Source organism: Cavia porcellus, unplaced genomic scaffold, assembly GCF_034190915.1.
Source record: "Cavia porcellus strain 051 isolate PalLab524CR breed Dunkin Hartley unplaced genomic scaffold, mCavPor4.1 scaffold_7, whole genome shotgun sequence".
Classification (NCBI taxonomy): domain Eukaryota; kingdom Metazoa; phylum Chordata; class Mammalia; order Rodentia; family Caviidae; genus Cavia; species Cavia porcellus.
Genome location: NW_026947490.1, coordinates 54633828 through 54655663, shown reverse-complemented (window position 1 = coordinate 54655663; position 21836 = coordinate 54633828). Strand labels below are relative to the sequence as shown.

Sequence of the window (21836 nt, the reverse complement as noted above, 5' to 3'; positions counted from 1 at the left end):
CTACATGGAACCTAGGGAGCTAATCTGTGCATCCTTGCCAGGTGGGTGTGACTGGCCTCCTACAAGTGCCTGGCAGAGGTACCAGCTGGCCCTGGCATCGGACAGTGACCTGGGAAGGAAGCTCAATCCTGGAAGGGATGCAGCCCCATGGAGCCCTTAAGAATCTCCTTGCAGGATCAATCAAGGGCTGGTGTTTGATCATATAGAGTCTCTGGCCTGAAACAGGTCGGCTGAGACTGAATTCAGGATTTCACAGCACCCTGCTCACACCTAGAGAGGGTAGCTGTGAGGAGAAAACCCAAAGAGCAGGGCAAGGCCAGTGAGCTTGCAGTGGGCCAGGGTTTCCTAGGGAATCTGCCAGGAAAGGGAGATAGAAAGGCTTCTATCTGTGAGAAGATGTGTGAAGCATCCAGGAAAGCAACACAGTGACTTCAGAGAAACTCCAACAATGTGAAAACACTTGGAAAATGGTTTAATGACGTTTTACAACAGAAACGAACTGTACAGTTACAGTAAGTTTAATATATATATATAAAAATTACAGCAGACAAATGCATCTACACAAAGTCTACCATTTCATTCAGATTCACTGGCACCTACACAATCTCTCCCAGCCTACAGCCCCCTGCAGGCAGCCCCAGGAGGGGGAATCATAAAGGGCACTTAACAGAGACAGCACCACTCATAGTCCCACCACCTCCTCAGGCCTCAGGAGGCATCAGCTAATTCCCCACCTTGTAAAGTCGCCTGTGTTTCAGGTTTGCAAGACCAAGAAAATGTGTTTCCAAGGGGGCACAGATAACAAGGTCCAGTGTTCCCAGTTATCAACTGATTCTTACAAAACATTCCTAGCAGGGGAAATGGCTAAACAGGCGCTCTGGGGCAGTGAGGCTACACAATAGCCACCCAGAATGCAAAGTCATCTAGGAGAAATGTAAAAGGACTCCCAATAAACTACTTAGAAATTGTCACTGCCTCCCATTAAAGCTGCTGGACAATTCTGGAAAGAATCATTTACACCACATCTTAAGTTTCCACAAAGAAGAACTCAAACTCACATTTTAAAGTACATAAAACAAAAAGTTTTGGGAGGCCAAGGGGCTAATTCCCCTTGTGTCTCTCCCTTGACAACAGTGGAAAAACACCCCTGAATCGATATTTAAAAAAAAAAAAAAAAAGGAAGAAAAGGTGTGGGAGTTAAGATATTTAAAGACAGAAAACATCTTTAGAAAAACACGATCACTGTCTCTTTAAGACAAAACAAAACCCAAGTTGGGCACATTAATCAGTGACTATGCAATCCAATTGACACCTGGTAGAGGATTATTATTCAATACTATGTACACTCAGAACTTTTTCATTTTCTTTTTTATTATGAACACCTAGGCAGTGAAAACTGTTATGTTAACATACATAGACACACCCAAAACATACAAAAATACTATTATTTCAAACTACTAGGAATAGGACAGCTCAATTATTTTCATGCTATGACTTTTAAGAGCATTACACTGAAACAAACAAGAAGTTAAACGACATTTTTTTTTAATATCCCAGAAATATACCAAAATATACATCTAAGCTTTGGAATTACTGAGGTTAGACTAATGCAAGTGCTGGGTAATCGTACTTAATACACAAGTCTAAGGTTCTGCAGGAAAGAGATTATCTTTGGTATCTGCATCAGGCTAATATTATTAACATTTGGATTTTGCTTTGGGATAGAGCTTGTATGACCCTAGAACCAAATACCCCCCTCCCCAATCAACTGAGATTAAAAAGATCTGTGTAAAAAGTTCCTTCATTTGCAATCCCCCCGCCCCCCAAGTTAAAAAGTCACAGGCATCTACCTAGCACAAAAGGTTGTGAAATACAATGCATAGTTGCACAGTGGTGCTGCAAAAAGGAACCAAAACTACAATAAAGAGAAACGAAAAGCTTGATAATCATTCTGCAGGTTTTCTCAAGAACAGGATAGCCACTTCCAAGCAGTTCCAGTAAAGGAAAAGAGAAAAAGGCTCAGAAGGGCCTCTCCGCTCGCCCGCCCCGCCCCAGGTGAAAGCACCCAGCAGAGCAGCCAATCCTGCGCCAGTGTCTCCAGCGCCCCACTCTGTGGAGTCCTTGGCCAGTCCCGCAGCAGCAGCTGGGCGCCCTAGACCCTGTGCTGGATCCCCGCGGTGACCCTGGCTGTTACTGTGGTGATGGGGTTTTGGCTTTTGTTTTCAAAAGTCTGAAATGCCAACTGGTTTTGTGGCGTGGCCACAAGCTGCGAAGACTAGGTTCGCGCACCCGGCCGCCAGAGGCCCCCTGCCTGCCCCTGCCCTCCCTCCTCTAAGTGCCAGGACACCACAGACTGGATTGATGCTGAAGACGTCCCTTTTCTTTGGTTTTTTTGTTTGTTTTGAGTTTATACAATCATTAAGAAATCTTTGGTTTTGGCTGGAAATTTAAAAAAACAAAACAAAACAAAACAAAGAAACCACCCTCCCCTGGCTTATAGCAGCAGAATTATGACCTGGCTAGGCTTCTGTTCAACTTTAAGGGTGGGAGTTGAAGGCTGAGAACTACATTCAAAGAAAAGGTGAAAGGGCAGGGGATGCAGCTTCTAGAGAGCCTGCTGGATAGAAGATTGTCAAATAATAATAATAATAATAATAAAAACTTAAATATTTGGATTATTTTCTTTTTGGTCATGTCAAAGGAAAAAAGTGAAACCCATATGCAGCAGTCGGCTTAAAGGAGCCTTTGGTGTCTTCCCTTCTACCCCAAGTTCTGCAGATACACAGAAGCCTGTGGCCTCCGAGGAGAGGGGTGGCCTCCACACACAGGGCAAAGGACAGACCCTTAAGTGTGGCCTCCAGTCAAGATATGGGGGGACGGGGGGGGGGGGGGCGCGGGGCGCGGGCAGAGCAGCCCTGAAAGGCAGCTTGGCAGACAGTGGATGTGATGAGATCTGTGAGCAGAAACAGAAGATTGCAATTTGCCCTTGGGTTTGCAGTAGCTTTCAAGCAGTGACATTCAGAGGCTCCAGGAGGTCCCACCCTCAGCTACAGGTCTCACGATGCTATAGGCCAGAGTTCAACAGTACAGAGAGGAGGGAGGGCAGACTTGGCAACTCTGTAGGGCTGAGGGGAAATTAAAGCAAGTGACACAGTCACGACTTAGAAATGAGGTATACAACAGCTCCTGGACGTGTGGTGGGCAGGAAAACCCACGCTTACTCACCTGGCCCTCGCCACTACCACAGATGAGGGGGATGGGGACTTCTTCCTGCAGCAGGACCTCCTGTGGACTGGGTAATGCACACTGCTGTGCAAGCAGAGGTAATAAGCTGTTACACGTTTGTTTTTCTTATCCCCTATCGGATTTCAGAGACCACTTTTTCTGTTGTAAAAGTCAGTATTAGAAAATGGTTGCAAAGTGTCCTGATTCCTCTTTTCATTCCTCCACTGAGGCTGGAATTAGGCACTCTACTGAGGAGATACACACTTCTGCATGTCTCGCAGGAACGGAACATCACGGCTCCCCCAAGCAGTCTGAGACCTCCGTGTTCCTAACAGATGCTGTCATTCCAATCTCTGAAGGTGCATTTCATTTCCTCCTCTTTTTTTTTTACACCTTGAGATAGTTTTAGGGCTAGATGGGAGTTGGCTCTGTCCCTTTTCATTCAAAAGGAAACTTCTGAATGAAACTTTGTTCTTAAGGAACTAAATGGTCAGATGTCTCATATTTTTTAATAGCTCTGTACTCAGCTGTCTGCCTACAGACTAGGATAAAATGTTGGAGAGTTCAATGCCGCTGCTAATTTGTGAAAAAACCCTTAAGCTGCTTTTGCAAGGCTGTGGCCAACTAAAATAATGATGAACAAGTAAACAAAGAAAACATGGAGAAACTTTGCAGCAGACCTCAATATTTTTTGATAGTAAGTTAGTTTGGGGGTCTTAAATTTCTGACAGTGTCCTGTGTGTGAACCAGAAGGTGGCACTATGCGCAGACTCAGGGACACAGAAAGAATTATCCATATTTTCTCTCCCCAGCCCCTGGAAGCTTTACTTCCAGACTCAAATCCTTGTTCTTCACACACTTTATTTTCCTATCGCCTTTGTTTCAAGTGCTCTTGTCTTCCCTATCCCTATTACCTACATATAAATCTACCTAATGCTTTGAAAAGTCACACAACATTAATACAACTTTTACATAATGTCAGAACAATAAAATTACTAGGAAAGCTTCTATGAAGTTCTGCAACCTGATCATTTTGATGGACTATTCAGAGAACAATATATTATTTTCCTCTCTTCCTCTTTGTCCTATCAATACTACACTAAAACAGTGAACTACTCAACTTCTGAGAGCCATATTATAAAAACATTTTGGAATAAAACAGTTCTATGGAAGAATAAGGGAAAATCTTTTGGTTTTCCATGTAATCCAGCTCTTGAAATGCTTCTTCAAGAGACAGAACAGAGACAGTACATCTAAACCATTGTCTTAACTCAAAGAGGTTGTTTTGGTTCTATTTGTAAGTATGCTCTAGATAAAGAAATAAAATAACTCTACTCTCATTTTTTGCATTCTTAAAATTTCTTAATTCCAAGAACATCACTGCTACACTGAGCAATTAATTCTATCCATCTTTACAGAGTCAGCAGAGTGAACCAAAATAAATCTCTTTGCCAAAGCCAGATAATCAACAAGCCTTCCAAAAAGTAGAGAAGAGGCAAAAAGAGAAAGAAAAGAAACAAGGTAAAGCTTTACTGAATTTCAACCTTTTGCTCCTATTCCCTCTGCCTGTTTTGAAACTAAGGACAAAAAGTGACACAGCAGTGTCTTTGGAATCCAAACCAAATCTCACTTCAGTAGTATGAGATGGGATCATTTATTTAAAACAAAAATGCCTATTTGGAGATTTAGTTTGTATCAAAACTCTGGGAGCCAAGAAAATGTGGTATATAGGCAGAGAAAGACTGAATTCTTTTAAAACCAACATCACTTCTCACTCACACTGCACCTAGAACATCACCACCTTCTATCCTACCAACCAACCAATCCTTAAAAGCACACCTTATCACAGGTGCAAAGTGAGAAGGTTAGCTTTTAATTATTTGATTTGGCTTTTCTTCTGTATATGCTTTTGTTATAGGTAGAACAAGCTTTGGTATTAAAAAATGGTTATAAAAGCTGGGCTACTAGCACAACATTCAGTAACCAAGGGTAACTAAAAGAACTTGTCTCACCCTTACATTAAGATGCAACAATTCTCCATTCCTCTCCAAATTAGTTGGTGCATTTCTTTCTGTCTTTATTTTTCTTCTGCACACCTAGACTTTTACACATTTGTATTTTACCTAAGCCTTTGCTCTACATACAGACGTAATGAATCCTTAGGAGAGGCTGTAGATCCGGGGAGCATGGGCAGCCATAGGAAGGGTTATAAATGTGCCTGAACCTATTGGACACTCCACATGTCACCTGCATGCCACCACACACTGTGCTGCAGATCAGACCATAGAGGCCAATAAATCCTAAACTGAATCACAGGGGAATATCAAGTTTCCTTTGGCAAGATAGATATAAAGAAAAGCATACACGAGCAAAATTCCCACCCTAACCCTATAAACTGTAACCTATAAACAGGATCCCAAATACACACAGCATCAGTCAGGTTTATCAATCATAATAAACGTTAGTTTAACTAAATACTACAGCTAGAATTATTTCCACTACTAATAAAGCTTCTATTTTATTTGGTATTTAGTTTAAAACCAGTTTGATAACATTGCCTAAGCTATGCTGAGGTATCTTATGAAGGTGCCAGAAGCTAACTGTCGCCCACGAGTATTAACGTTACAGATTAAGGTACCACCATTCAAAGAGAAAAAAGTGTGAGGGAAAGGAGGAAGCGAGATCCAGAGTACGGAATCAACGTGAGATTCACTCCAATTTGCTGATTTTCACCAAGGCCAAGAACAGAAGAACCAACTTAAGGAAACAATTCATAAAATAGGATGAATAGAAGAGAGCTACGCTTGGCAGATCACACAAAAAACGGCAGAGTGGACAACTGTTGAGAAATGTATTTCCTGCCCTCCTAGTAGGATCCTTTTAAGCCTTGCTGGAAATTTCATGGAGTCCCATTTAACCTCTTTGGACTAAGAAAAGGATAATAGGATTCATATAGGCTTTTAGTAATGAAAGCAATTTATTTATCCTATTTCTGTCCAAGATTCTGTACTATAGCTGCTATCCATGCAAACCTATCTTCCCTAGAGGAACAGCACAGAAATTTTTTTCCTCCTTAAAACTGAAGATAAATATGAAGAAAGATTTACCATTTTATAGTGTCATCGTCAAAATGTTAGTGACAGGAAATGACTTCAGAACAAAGGACTATGATTATGTGAACAATGTTTCACACTAAATGCTCTCCACACACACACACACACACACACACACACACACACACACACACGAACTCTTGATGGATATGAACGAATTCATCTATCAAATCCTGCTCACATGGCTGATTTTAAATTTCTGGTCTTCAGTCTTTTTTGCCTATTAGTATCAGCAGTCTTACAATTTTTTTTGGCTCTAGTAGTTTGAAGAATAAAGAAACTTGAAATTCATCACATTGCAACGCTGACTTAGGGGGAAAGCACTTGACAAACTCTTGAGGGACTGTGACTGCAGAGTGGCCGCGAGGGCTCCCTGCTCCCCTTCCATTCCCAGCAGCTCTTCTTTTCCTGGGAAGAAATGTAAGAGAGAATCTTTTCCTCAGTTTCCCTTTTCTGCTACAATTACTTCTAGGTCAAGAAAGATCCGTGAGGATGACCCATATTGGAAACAACAGACTATGGAGTTTCTCTGTAAGCCAGGTGTTCACTGTATACTAATTGAAACGTCTTCTGCCAGGATTCTCAACTTTAAAAACTGACACAAATTCCTTGTATTTGCAGGTGCATCTAGCTTTTCCAGAAAGTTAAATATAATTTTACAATAAAGACTGGATTGAATTTAAATATTGTGTCAAGCATCTGTGCTTTCAGATTATTTTCCTTACCTTCCCAAATACATGAAGACAAACGGACAAAGTAACATTAAAAAGAGGTATAATTGTGCTTTTTTCCCCCCAAGAACAAATGAATGATGTAGAACAAGTTGGCAAGATAAGCTCGCTAAAAATCTTTTAATGGATATTTTCCCTTTTAAAAATATTAATTTCTGGTAATGCTACCAATATAGGTGTGGTTCTATGAAAAATGGAAATTGAATTCCTTTGGTTCCATTCTTGAGTGACAAGCTAAATAAACTGGGATGGTTTTGACCTTTATGACAATAAATAAAAGAGAGTGCATATTACCTCATTTAGTGGATATAAATAATTCTTTCTTAATTCTAAAAAGCTGTCTATTGAACCTCAGAACATTTCAACTAATACAGCTTATTTCAATTTATTTCCTTTAAACTCATCTTAGAATAATAATACTATTTCTGTGAGAAGCCCCCTTTTTAGGTCTTTCTGTTCTTTCAGATTTACATAGGGTATAAAGTTCATGACCAAATTGCATTGCTTATGATAAGCACAGTTTACAATTACATTCACTACTCCTTCAGTAGGGGCCCATTATCATGGGCAAATACAGTATTACTATGAATGTATTTAAAATTAGTCTTTGGCTTAATATGTATTAATCAAATTCAGGGAGGAAATAAAACTTTCATAAACACTAAGAGTAAGAAAAGAAGAATGATAACAAGAACTGTAACAACTATCTGGCCTTTCTTCCAAATGTGTAGACTCTATCAAAGAACTCTTTTTGGTCAAATGACCCTTTGAATTTGCAGATTTCCCTCTAAAATGTGGCTTAAAGTTAGGTCTGAGTACCTTAGCTTAGGAGATAGTTCATTCAATTCAAAAAGTACTTCTCAAGATGATATGAAATAAAAAAAGGACTAAGGTGTTCATGACGCAAGCATGATTAACAGAATATCTAGGGCTAATGATGGAGAGCTGATCTGAAACGAAGCACGCACCACCAAGCTATATTAGTGTTTCACGTATACACGTGTGAAAAAGTACCTTCTATTCCATAACTTACTTTTAAATATGCAAAATAAGAAAAAAATTTAAAGTTATTTTTGTTTAAAGATTTAATTGTTCTTTTAAACAGATTTTTATGCTGGTTTAAGATCTACCCTCATCAAGTGATCCACATTAAAAAAAAGGGATTAGAGACTAGACACAGACAGTGTAGGGACTACTGTGCTGATGTTTAAAGCTTAGTATTTTCTTTAACACTAAAGACTATTGGTGAATGCTGTGTGGAAGAGTGATCATTTTTTTAATCACAAAAACCAAAACCAACAACTGGCTTTTCGTGTCTTTCATCTTAACTTACTGGGCTACAGTCCCTTGAGACCTCACACTTTCCTTTGGTAGCAATTTGGGGAAATTAATGCCATAACCTCTAATCCAATATGGTGGGTATTAGCACTTCCCTCCCTGAATCCTTCCTCTTAACTTCTATATTCCCATTGGAGGGACTCTTCATTACAGGTAACTACAGCATTATCCACAGTCCTAAAATCATCTGCACAGATTAAAGTTAGAGACTTCAAGCCATGGGAGAAGATTTCCTTTAAGTACAAAAGAGAAAAGCTGATAGAGAAGAGAGAAATTAGTAACTGACACTGCCATTCTATTTACACACAACCTAAATATACTAGTTAAAAATCAAGGTAATGTCTGCCCAGAGGGTATTACAATTTATCAACACAAAAGATTAAAAACAAGCAGCAACTTTTATATAAAATTAATAAAGACAAATGAAAAAGAAATTGTCAGTAGCATCTATCTCCTCAATGTGTCTGAACTGCACGTTATAAACTATTCCATTAGTACAGCAGCTTGCTAAAATTTGACTTTGGTTCAAGCTTAGTTTAAAAATAAAAACATTAAAAAACAAAACAAAACAAAACAAACCACCACACACCACAAAAAAACAGGTGGATGGACATTTGTTAGTTTCCCTGCTTGCAGTTCACTGATTTTAGAGGGATTTGAGAGAAAGTGAAGGGTATGAAAAGGAAATGGGGAGGGGAGAGAGTAATTAAATACTTTTGAGAAAAACGAGACAGAAGAAACTAAACAAAAATTTAAAAGGGGACTAAATGTTTCTGACCTTTAATATTAATATGACTGTCTGCCACTTGAGTCACAAACAAAGGTACACATTTGTGTCTGCATTACTGCCTTTCTGAACAGTGGTGAAGAGAGACAAATAGATGAATCTCAGCTCCCTTGCGGCCACAAGCAAAGCAGTCAAAAGGAAAGTCACCTGTTAGATCTTTCTTAATCCCCACCACAAAAGGGGGACAAAGTACAGTCTTGGGACCACTGGAGATTGAACACCAGACACCAAACAGGAACCTTTAACTCCACTCTGAAGGATAATGTAGATAAGCTACACTGCAGTGGTCCAGTCTCTCGAGAAATTTTTTGGTACAGATACTGTAATAGTACACTGGTAAAAAGGGGAATTTAATTTCTAAGTGACCCTCATTCCTTTTTACCTACTTTACAAGCTCTTTCTTTTCAATGGGCTCATTTATGTAGTCCAGAAACACCCTGAAAACAATGACAGGAGCCAATCACTTTCTACACTGAATAAAGAGATTATGCACTGTCGTTAGACCCACCTAGCAGGAGCATCCCAGAAAAGCCAGGAACTATGGTGTGTGCAAAGTTCCTGCTTAGCCTTTCTGCACAGGTTTACGGACCCCAATACAGTGTGGCCAGTAAGTGCCTCTGTCACAGAATAGAGGAGAATCTCAGGGTTTGAGCAAATTATAAGCCATTCAGTGGACAGAAGTCTGGGGCTCTTTAGAGGAAAAGGTGGCAACCTCAGATTCTTCTCCTCCACCTCTTCTGGATATGTAATTGATGGGAAATACTCTAGTAGAATTCCTTCAGAAAACAAAAGGGAAATGTTTCCCAATTTCAACAGGTTAATTTGTTCACTGCCAAGTAAAAGTTTAGATGAAAAACTTTCATAAAATGGAACACACAAACACATACATCAACAGTAGGAGCATTTTTCAGGACATAAGAAATCAGGAGAACCACCGAGTCAGGTGTCTGCAGTAGTCTTTGCTCTTCAGAACCAAACCCTGTTCTGCAACATGTGCGGCTGTTCCCATTTGAAGTAGCAGAAAGCAGCACTGTTGCACCACAGGACCTGGGCCTCAGGGCCATTCCATGATTTGGGGTGAGAGCTACAGTTCAGCAGGAATTCCTTCCTACACAAAAGTGCTCCAAAGGCACCACCTGATGGGGGAGGGGCGTGTGTGAAGTGGGAGTGTTTGCACACACTGCCTTCAGCTTCTGCACCAAGCCTCTTGCATAAGTGGCAAAAGAAAATAATTTTCTAGCACCTCTGTAAGAGTCATCAAGGATAAGGAAACCAGCAAGAACATTCCCCACAGTTAAGAACGTTGAGACTCCCCTTACCCCAAAACCCTCCCTCCCCACAGTGTGGGAGCTCACTGAAATAGGATCCAGGAGCGAGAGATAAACATGTCCAAACTCTCTCTATATATAAAAACAATAATAACAACAACAATAATAGAGATACAGTAATACAGGCCTGCCTAAATTGTACCAGTTAAGAAAGGAACCCCCAACACAATTGATACGATTATAAACATCTTGTTATGACTTAACGGCCTGTACAACAGACCCATAAAAATGATTTTTTTTTTTTTAAGAAAAAAGAAATTTAGACAAACAAGAAATCCCCTTCCTATATTGGAATTGGTAACCCACCTTGTCATCATGACTGCTGGAAATGATACGTAGTCCTTTCACTTATTTGTTTTCAATTTTTTTTTTTTTAAATTTTTGGTTAGAAAGTTCTCCCCATCCATGAAGCAATCCTGAAAAGACAGTGCTTTATTATAAAATTAGGCAAATGTTGTCTGTCTCTGTTTTTTCTGGTATGTGTATTTTTCTTCTCTTTTTTGTCTCCTTGCCCTCACAACACTGTGAAGGAAAGCTGATCACATTTTCAGTTTACCAACTGGCTGGCAGCCTGATCCCACTGCAGTGACGAAGGCTTGGGCGGCTGGCTCTGTGCCCAGCTCACTGTGCCTTGGAAGCCGTGGTGGTTGTGGATGCAGCCCCACTGGCAGAGGCCACTGTGAAGAGAGAGTTTTGCACGGACTCCGCGGAGGTGGAGGTGGCGTGAAGGCTGGCAACAGGTGCTGAGTTCCCTGTGGAGGCAGCAGCAGCAGAAACCAAGCTAACCGGGTTGCTGGTGAGCAGAGAGAGATTCTGAGGGTTCAGAAACAGAGGGGCAGTCACGATGTTGGGGGCTCCTCCAGCATTAGCGAACACCAGGTTCCCAGTTGCATCCAGTGATGTTATTGGAAGAGAGCCACCAGAAGCAAGAGCTACAGGTGAGACCCAAGAAACAGGCAGGAAAAGAGAAGGTCAACATCATCCTGGAACAGTTAGGTAACATGTCATCCAAGTCTCACCGAGTTAACTCTCATGTAAGTGGCAAAAGAAAGTAATTTCCTAGCATGTCTGTAAGAGTCACCAAGGATAAGGAAACCAGCAAGAACATTCCCTGCAGTAATAATTTTAAGTCTCCCCTTAGCCCAAGGAAAAAGTGTATGTTCACTAGTTTTCCCTTAATTGCAGTGCTACATTGGTACCAACTTATAACTCTAAGGAGCATAAAGGACAGGAAAATCTAAATATGACAAGGGTAAGCTAAAGACAGTTAGTTATAAGAACTAAGGAACTGGTTAGTCATGCTTCTATCTTTAAATTTCAATTTCGTTTATCTAGAAATATCTGTTAAATTCAGTAATTTTGTCTCCAATGAAGATTATCAATTTTAAACTACTTCTGTTCAAAAAACAACTAGTATAGTGATTAAAGCAGTCAAGAGTATATTTTGCTCTTATCAAATCAATTGGCATTATTGATAAATTTAAGCAAACATTATACAAGATAAAAATCTTATTTCAAAAAGCCTTTAGTTAAAAGTTACAAGTCACCATATAAAGTAAAAGGTGTTGGGGGTCGGGGACTTAGCTCAGTAGAGTAAGCACCTGGCTGGCAGGCACAAGGTCATGAGTTTGATCCCCAGTACCAAAAAAAAAAAAAAAAAAAAAAAAAAAAAGTTTGGCTAATTTTTCACATCAAGGGGCAAAATATTTGACTTCCAGGGCTTGTCAAAGCAGAAGGATGAATTCACTGTAAAGAAAATCAGAGACACGATGATGCAGGTGGTCCTCGGTGGGTGTTTTAAGGTTGGGCCTTGGCTTCATGGTACAGAACTTTGCCCTGATGTTGTTCACTGCTTTTCCACTGCAGGTATGGCTAAACCTTTTAAAAAGTAATTAGTAATTTTACTTTTTCAAATCCCTCATGCAAATAATCTCACTCCCACATTCAGATCTGCAGATTTTCTGAATGGTATTAAAATCTGGTTGATTTTTACAGAACACCAAGCTGAAAGGAATATCTCTGATTTTAGATGTGATCACAGAAACAGTGAGATTTGGTATAGCTTGATGTTTTCTGAGATTCCAGGCCCAGTTAAAGACCAATTCTATACCTTCTCAGACAGTGCTCAATTCATCTCTGATTTGGCTAATTAGAAAATCAATATAAGGCAACCTAGGCCACAATCTGATTTTCTCTGTAACATTTTCTATAGTATACTGTTAGACACACTAATCTCAAATGAAGTTGGCTGACAGATTAGTTTAGGCTCCAAGCATTTTCATTTAAGAACCAAGTATTTTAATTTTAAGAAAACATTCTGATTAATAGTGATGTTTCCCTGAATAATTATTCCTCTGAGTCACACAGTATCAAGCACCTCTAGATACTTAGCATGGTGAATCCTTCACTGTATGAAACTGTCCTGACTAACACAGGGAAAGACTGACAGATCCAAATGGGCTGGGCAGAGACTGTATAACCTAAGAGGGACATGTGCTCTGTGCTGATGGGGACACAATAAGGACAGAGTCTAAGTAGCATTAAAGATATTCATAAAATCTGCCTGATGTGCTCTTCTGGTCACTCATTATAGGACTTTCCTGTCCACACTGATCTTAGAGGCAAGGATGGGGACCGAAGATCCTACTTGGTCAAGTCTGGCTTGAGAGAGGTTTTAGATGAATATGTGGACAAACTTTATTTGGAGGAAAAAAACCTCTGCCTTAAAAATCAATTCACTATTATTTATTTTTATACTAGGAAGACAATATGATATTTACAAATATGAATCTGATTTACCTAACTTATGAGTAGTCTTAAGCTGCCACCATTTATCTATAAAAGCTTCAAGATTATCCTTTTTATAGCTGAATAACATTTCATTGTAAAAAAATACTGCATCTTTTTTACCCAGTCTATGGTTGATGGGCATTTAGGTTGTTTCCAAAATTTAGCTATTTTTTAATGCCTACATCTTATAACCGGGACAACTACTTCTAAGATAACAATATGCAATATAATAACTAGTGTTGATTTCTTACTTTTTTAAAAAAAATTCTGAATTGTTTCTATGCTTTTTTTTGGTTTTGCTTTTTTAAAATAAAAAAAAATCTATTCATGTAGGAAGATAATATCACATAGAGTCCTGGCTTCTTATGTTTTGTAAATGAATACCTGTACTTTTCTTTTATAAAACTTTTTAAAATGAAAACATTTTCTTGGGCTTCAAGAACAAGTCAGCTGAAGTTTGTTAGCATTCAACTACCTTTCCTCAGCTGTAACAAAGCAGGTTTTCTCCACTACACACACACATACATGCACACACACACACACACACACACACACACACACACACACAGCGCAAGCAAAAACAAGGTACTGACCTTGAATAGTTGCCAGTGTACTGTTGCTCATTAGAGCGGGGCTGAGAGCACTGCCCAGGGTCCCTGGGTTGAGACTGAGTAAGGCACCTCTGTAAGTTCAAAAGAAGGATCACATTCAGTGCGTGCTCATCTATCATTTTAACAACACTTCCGAAGGAAGAAAGAATAGGAAACTCTAGGGATGTATACAGTAATCTGGCATTTTCTCTCTACTTTGATACAGTTTGCTTAGTGCTTCTGCTTTAGTGCTTCCTAGATGCTTACTTGCATGCAAAATGTAAAGCTTTTTTTTTTGTCTTTTTCCTTTTTATCGGTACTGGGGATCGAACTCACGACTGCCTGCTTTCAAGGCAGGTGCTTATGCCGCTGAGCTAAACCCCCAGCCCCACAAAATGTAAAACTTAACAGTCACTTTGATTCGTAGACTTACTTCATTCTCTTAAAAAAAAAAAATCCCCCACAGAAAAAGATAATTCTTATGTATGACAAAAACGTAAAATCGGGAATCTCCTTTCTACACCTCTTAATCATGCCTGAGAATCTGAAAGCAGACAGAATTTATATGGAGAAAGCCTAAGAGCCAACAGTCAGGAATTCTGGGCTTTCTCTCTGTTGCCATCACTGAGGCAACTCAGTGACCTGATGTTATACGCCTCCATGTAGAAATAAAAGTGTGACCACTGCATTCCCAGAGTGCTCAAAAACTTAGGTTCAGCTCTGTGATCAAGGTCTTTGGGTGACCACAGAGCAGCTCATTTCAAAGAGGTTTTTAAAGGCATTTTTTTCTCTTTTAAGATGAGTAATTCTAGGAATGACTCCTCTGTTGCTTCTGCTATGTGGAGGGGATGAGAAGGCTTCTTACCCAGCCGCAAACTGCGACGGTGCCATCAGGCCTGGGCTGAGGCCTGCAGCAGCAGCCATGGCGGCAAGACTGGCATTTGCTGGCAACTGTGCGGCTCCTTGGAGAGCGGCAGCTGCTGCTGTTTGCAAGCCTGATGCTGTCACCATCACCTGGCTGGTTGCAAGAGGGGAGGACAGAGGAGTAGAAGTGGTCTGCGTTGTGCTGGTCTCGCTGGCACTGGATGCCTCAGAGGCAGAGGCGGAGGCAGAAGGGGAAGGGCTCAGAGAAGGGCTTGTGACTGCTGAAGAAGCGGGAGGGGCTGTGGAGATCACGGTGGCTGTGTTGTTGGACGTGGTGTCTGTAGTGCCTGGAAAGAGAACTAGATTAGAAAATGAACTCTGTAAAAGTCTTTGAAGAATAGTGGCTTATTCATCTGTACTCTAGACTCAACGGACTAATTAATCCAACATCCAGTAATCCTCGATTTACTCTTCTTAAATTAACCTAATTTAACATTTGTATGAATTCCACTGTCAGAAGCAAGAGGAGCAACAGAACTATGAAAGAAATAGAATAGTTTTCCAATGCCAATTTCTGATTAAAAAACAGTCAGAGAGCTCTAATTATAAGATACAAATGCTCTGGTGAAGAAACATAAGCAAAAAAGAAAGCTTTTAGAAATCTTCTTTTCATTCGGCAATCTCCACAAAAAAATCAAAACGAGAACAATAAAAACAAAATTTATGTTTTTCTAATAATTATCATGATTTTTTAAGAATAAATGTCAGTACAAGAAACAATATAAAAATGACTAAGTAAAGGTACATGTCTAGATGCATTCTTTGTATTAAAATTCAGCTCTTTTGTAATGAAAATTAGCTTTCTAAATAATCTTCTGTACTAAAGTCTCTTACAGATACAATCGCATGCAATGATAATATGAATCTCATAAAAGGTAATAGGAAAAATGAGTATCTAATAAGCTGTTATGTGAGAGGCCTTTAAAAAATCTGGTTCCTGGATTTTTGTTTAAAGAACAAATATTTGGATAAAAGTGACTAATTGACATTAAAGTATCATTTAAATACATCCACTGGGACTAAATTTGAGATCTGCTTTGCCCAACAGAAATAAAATACATGTAATCTGAAATATTCCAGTAATCCCACTGAAAATAGTAAAAAGAAGTAGATGAAATTAATTCAAATAATATATTCATAATCCAAGTTCACCAAAATATCAAGATAAAATCAACAGTATTAATGAGTTGTTTATCTTTCTCCATCTGAAAATGGGATGTATTTGATAATTTCAGCATTTGTGAATTTGAACAAGCCATGTTTTAGGTGCTCAAAGCCATGGGTGGCTAGTGGATGCTGTATTGAATGCCAGATTTAAAACATGCCTGGATGTTAGTGAGCTGTATTCTAGAGCCAAGTGGGGTTTAAAGAATACTGCCACTCTGCCCAGAGTAGGAATGGCTTATTAGGCTGGCAGGAAAGGCTAATATCCTTCTACAAGAGATAGAAAACATCAACTGACCCAGAGAGTTCAACTTCTGACACTATCTATATAATGAAAGTATTGTATAGAACAGGTCCTCTTATTTCCATTGTCAGTGAATGCTGCAGTACACAGGCTTTCTAAAGCTAGCCAGAATTTAATTTAGTGAAGAACAGCACAGTTTAGAATATAATTGATCAAATACATATATAAAGCAATACATTTTTGCAGGATGACTCAAAAAGGTAAACATATCTATGATTTTTCAATATAATAGTTCTGTGGTATAAACCAAAGGCAACTATTACAGAAGAACCAGACAGATCAAAATATGTATCTCAAACCTATACACACTGGAAAAATCTTATGTAGAATTTTATTTTTTTGGTGGCAGATAGGGTTGGACCCAACTCTTTATACTGAGCTACGTCTCTTAACCTTTTTAATTAAGTTACTAAGTTGCACAAGCTAAGTCTGAACTTGCAATCCTCTTGCCTCAGCCTCCTAGAGTCTCTGATTATAGGTGTGTGCTACCATACATGATTAAAATATTTTTTAATGATAAAGTCTATTACTAAGCTGCAGAAGACTCTGCTTTTGAAACTGCCTTATGATAAATTCTAATATCTATTTTGAAGTCACCTTCTGGTCTACACTAAGGACATCTGGAAGTCAAGTTTCTTCTCATTCCTACTTTCCAAATTAGCAACTTAGATACTGTGTTAAAATAATTCTGAGTTCCTTATTGAATGCCACACAAAAGAGGCTATCTGGTATTTCACTGAATGAGGGAAGCACATCCTTTTTTCTGTTAAGTGAAAAGGAAGGACTCACTCCTTCTGCCCTTCTGAAAAATATGAATGAGATTATTTCCTGTCATTGCCACTGGCCCTAAATATAGTTGTATCTTTGGATATTGCTAATCCCATTTCCATTCAGTATTTCCTCAGTCCTAAATCTTTCTGAACATCCTCTGTTGCTGGGCGCCGGAGACCACAGTGGCTTATTTGGCAGACTGCTGGATACACGTGCACCTTCTTCTAAGATAAGAGGCCTTTCTTCTGTAGGAAGGGAAGTGTCTTTGCGTATTTCCCTTCTATTGGTAAGAAATTGCAATGTACTTCCAATCTCTTCTTCGACAATTTCTCACCTTATCTAATTTAATTTTACTTACATAAGTGTAGTCTCTTTTCAAGGTTCTGAAATGCCCATTTTCATAAGACCTCATATCTTAGGGCTAACAGCTTAAAATGGTGGTTTTCTTTCCTTTTCAGTGCCACTTTCAAATCACTCAGAATCTCTTCCTTCAAATCCTGTAGGTTCATACATCTTATCAGTGACTTCAACCTGGGCCTAGGAGGTGATGATTCAAGCTTGCTTTTTTCTGGTAATAATACTCTAACCACATTCTAGGTTTCTCCTATTTGAATGGCATATGAGCACTATGGTGTAACAATTCAACATGATGTTTAAATCAGTTCTCCTAGCCAGTGAGTCATCTATTTACCTACCTACCAATTTATCTAAATTTTGGATCCTAAATTCTTGGCATTTAATTTCTTGGGCAATTTTGATCAGAACCTGGGCTCACTGAGTCTCAATGTCCTTAACAACAAAGTAACCTAGCCTACAAGTTACGAGGAAGTTAGATCTGAGCATAGGTGAGTGTCTAGTAACTTTTCTTGGTTCCCTTCCTGTCTGCTTGTAATAGCTTTGCTGAGGGACGTGTTATGTGCATAAAATCCATCCAATTTAAGTGTAAAATTCAATGATTTTTAATTAACTTGCTGAGTTGCAGAACCATACCACAATCCAGATTACAACATCCTACCACCAAAAGCCTCATTGTGCTCGTTTGCCATCACTTCTTGCTTCTACTGGCTCACTTGCTCTCTGTTTCTATAGATCTGCCTTCTTTTTTTAAAAAAACTGGTGGTATTGAGGTTTGAACCCAAGGCCTGCCTACTGGGCTCTATCCCCAGCCTTCTTGCCTACTGCTTTTCCCCCCTCCTCTCCTTTTCCCTCCCTCCTTTTATTTCTTTTTAAATTTTGAAACAAGATCTGCTTAAATTGCCTAGGCTGGGCTTGATGTTGTGCTCCTCTTGCCTCAGTCTCCAAGAGTGCTGAGGTTACAGGTGTAATCTGGCTATATTTAAAAATTTTTTAAAAAACATAACTAGAACTATATAATATGTAGTCTTTTATACTTGAGTTCTTTCACTAGGATTTTTTTTTTTCTCTTATCTTTTTGAGACAGGGTCTTGTTATGCTTTCAGGCTGGTCTCGAGCTCACTTTGTGGTCCAGGCTGTCTTGAACTTGCAAAGATCCTTTTGCCTTGAGTGCTGGGCTTACAGGCATGCGCCACCCCACCCAGTTTCTTTTACTAAGGTTTATCCATGTTGAAACAGAAATCAACACTTCATTACTTTTTAGTATGTCAAATAATATTCTACTGTGCACATATATCACATTTCATTCATTCACCGACTGATAGGCACTGGCTTGTTTCCAGGTTTTTGCCTTATGAATAATGCTGCTTATGTGAAGCATTTTGTATGAATGTTTTCATTTGGGGCAAATTACTTGACAGGATGGTAAATTTATGTTTCATTTGCAAATAAATTTTTGAAGTTTTTTTCCAAAGTAGTTAGTATCATTTACATTGTCACATACGATGCAATGTGAATTCTAGTTTCTCCACTTCTTTCTCAACACTTTTGGTCATTTTCTATTATAGCCACTCAAGTGAATAAAAGTGGTATCTCACTGTACTTTAAATTTGAATTTCTTTAGTGCATAATGATGTTGAATGTTTTTTCATGTGCTTATTAGTTACATCACTTCTCCGCCTTCTGGCTAAGATCAAGTGACGTCATGCATGTTTTTTTTTTTTTTTTGTAAAATGTGCATTAAAGTCTTTTGTTCATTTAAAAAGCTGGGTATTAATATTTTTACTGTTGAGTTGTACACATCCTTTATGCATTCCATGTATGACTCCTTTATTAGATATATGATCTGCAAATGTTTTCTCAAGTCTTTGGCTTGTGTTTTCATCTTAAAGTATGTCCTCTAGCACAAAAGATTTTATTTTTGACAAAACTCTATTTTTGTTCTTTATGGATTGTGCCTTCTTTTGGTGGTGTACATGTATGAACTTTGCCTAATCTAAGGTCATGAAGAGTTTTCTCTTAGAAGTTTCATAAGGTTTATCTTCTATATCTAGGCCTCTGATTCACTTTGGTTTATTTTGTGAACAGTATGAAGTTAGGATCTAAACTCATCTTTGCGCATATAACTGGACTAGAGCCCTTTGCTGGAGACTTTTCTCGCTATTGAACTCTTACATGTGTGTTAAACAGAGAACAAATTTAAAGGTTGGTTTGTGGACTTCCATTTTGTTCCATTTATTCTAACATTATGCCTGCATTATACTGTTTAAAGTATTGTATCTTTGTAGTAAGCTTTGAATCTGGACATATGGGGCCTGGGGATATAGCTCAGTGGCACAATGCTTGCTAGGCAAGTGCAAGTACTGAGTTCGATTTCTGATACTGGCAAAAAAGAAAAAAAAAAAAAGAAATTTAGACATATTTGTCCTAAAATTAGTTATTTTCAAAATTGTTCTGGCTGTATGGGATTCCTTTAATATATTTTAGAATTTTACCAATTCTTTAAGAATCACAGAATCTGCTGGAATGCTAATGTTGTTTGACCTATAAATCAATTTACAGTAAGCTGTAATCTTAAGAATGCCAAGATTGGAAGGGATATAAAAAGGATCAAGATGTGACATGTACATGCACCAATACTCCAGATTAATGTATTCAGTATACATTGCAAACATTTACTAAAACATTTAAAGAAATATAATACTGAGTCTCCCAAACCATCAATATAGAAATGTCTCTGTTTACTTAAGACTTTTTCAGCAAATTTTAGCTTTTACTATGTAAGTATTCACTGCATTTGTTAAATTTATTTCTAAATATTCTATTCTTTTGAAGCTATCATGTATAAATTATTTTCTTAACTTCATTTTTGGGCTATCCAATACTGAATTTACTGATTAATTCTTGTAGGTTTTTTTCTTTTGTGTGGATTATTTGGAATTTTTATACAAATAGGATAATGCAAATAAAGGTGATTTAGCTTTTGTTCTCCCTTAATAAACTAGCAATTACCTCCAATATAATGTTAATTAGGACTCTAATTAACACTGCAGACATTCTTTGCTTTGTTTCCAATCTTGGAGGCAAGGAGAGAGGAGGGAAGAGCACTCAGTCCTTCTCTGTCTTAAGTATGCTGTTGGCTTCAGCTTGGAGAGTCTTATCACGTGTGGATTTGCGTTCTGTCAAGTATCTTCTATCTATTGAGGTGATCATGTGGGTCTTGTCCTTTCTTCAATTACTATAGTGTTTTATGGTAATTGATGTTCAGATATTAAACCAACTGTATATTTTGGGAATAAATTCCCCTTTTTCATATATTGCCAAGTTTGATTGCTCAGATTTTGCACATATTTTCATGGAGGATATATTGTGATATATTTATCTGGCTTTGGTATCATGGTATCATGGTAACAATGGCCTTTAGAAATCAAAATAGCCCAAACCAAGCCAAGTCATGTCAAACCAAACCAATCTCTCTTCCTCTATTTTCCAGAACAGACTGTTAAGGTGAACTTAAAAAAATTGTTTTCACATTCACAGAGGTTAGTGTTGATAAAATCTTACATATCTTTGACAATTAGGAATGTAGTTCAAATTAATAATTGAATGGATTAATGTCTCTATCATTTAGAATTATCTACTTCTCTCTTTAATTCTGTTTATTTTTGCTTCCTGTATCTTGAATCTTTGTTAAGTAACTAAATAACTATAATTGTTCCATCTTTCTATGGAATAAACTTGTTTATTATTTGGAGACATTTCAGAAAAAGAACTAGAGTACATCAAACTGAAATTATAAAGGGATAGGGAATTTGTACAAAGTTTTTTTTTAAATTTTTAAATTTTTAATTTTTATTTTTTGGTGCCGGGGATTGAACTCATGACCTTGCACTTGCCAGGCAGGCGCTTAAGCCACTGAGCTAAACCTCTCCCCTTTTAAAATTTATTTTAATTTTTTCTGAAAGTTTTGAGACACATTAGATACTTATCTTTCTGAGAAGTCATTATCACTTTTTTGTATCTATTCTGGAAGTGTTTACTAAGGACCTTTTATGTGCTAAGTGCTATGAAAAATAGATGACTATATCAAGATTTTCCTTTAGAAGACAGTAGACTGAGGACATGGTTTTCTCCCTTTATTTCTAAAATCCAATTCCAAATGAGAGTAAATAAATGAAAGAGAAGGTAAGAGCTTTGCGGCCAGATTTCAGTCATGAGATTTTTACTAAAAACTGTATGTCTATTTTATGAAGGGAAAAGTCTGTAGTTTTCAAATTCTCCAAGATGCCTAACACTTAAAAGAGGTCAAGAAGTCCTATTTAAAATAGATAAAAATTAGAAAATTTTCTGTAACTTAGAAATACAACATAAAGCCATTTGTTGAATTTTTACATCATGTTTAGAGTTGAAGAGCTGT

General features: G+C 38.2%; 1 protein-coding gene across 5 annotated transcripts in view; it reads right to left on the bottom strand.

Moving 5' to 3' along the window:
- Nucleotides 1-451: 451 nt before the first annotated feature.
- Nucleotides 452-21836, bottom strand: part of Pou2f1 (POU class 2 homeobox 1) — a 173561-nt gene continuing 152176 nt past the window's right edge. For all 5 annotated transcript variants that reach the window (XM_013151222.3, XM_063253603.1, XM_013151223.3 and 2 more), the window contains 3 exons: nt 14768-15113; nt 13906-13994; nt 452-11454 (listed from right to left, as the gene is read on the bottom strand). In XM_013151222.3, coding sequence (XP_013006676.1) covers nt 11144-11454; nt 13906-13994; nt 14768-15113 — 746 coding nt within the window. In that variant the 3' untranslated portion in view covers nt 452-11143. The remainder of the gene's footprint in view (nt 11455-13905; nt 13995-14767; nt 15114-21836) is intronic.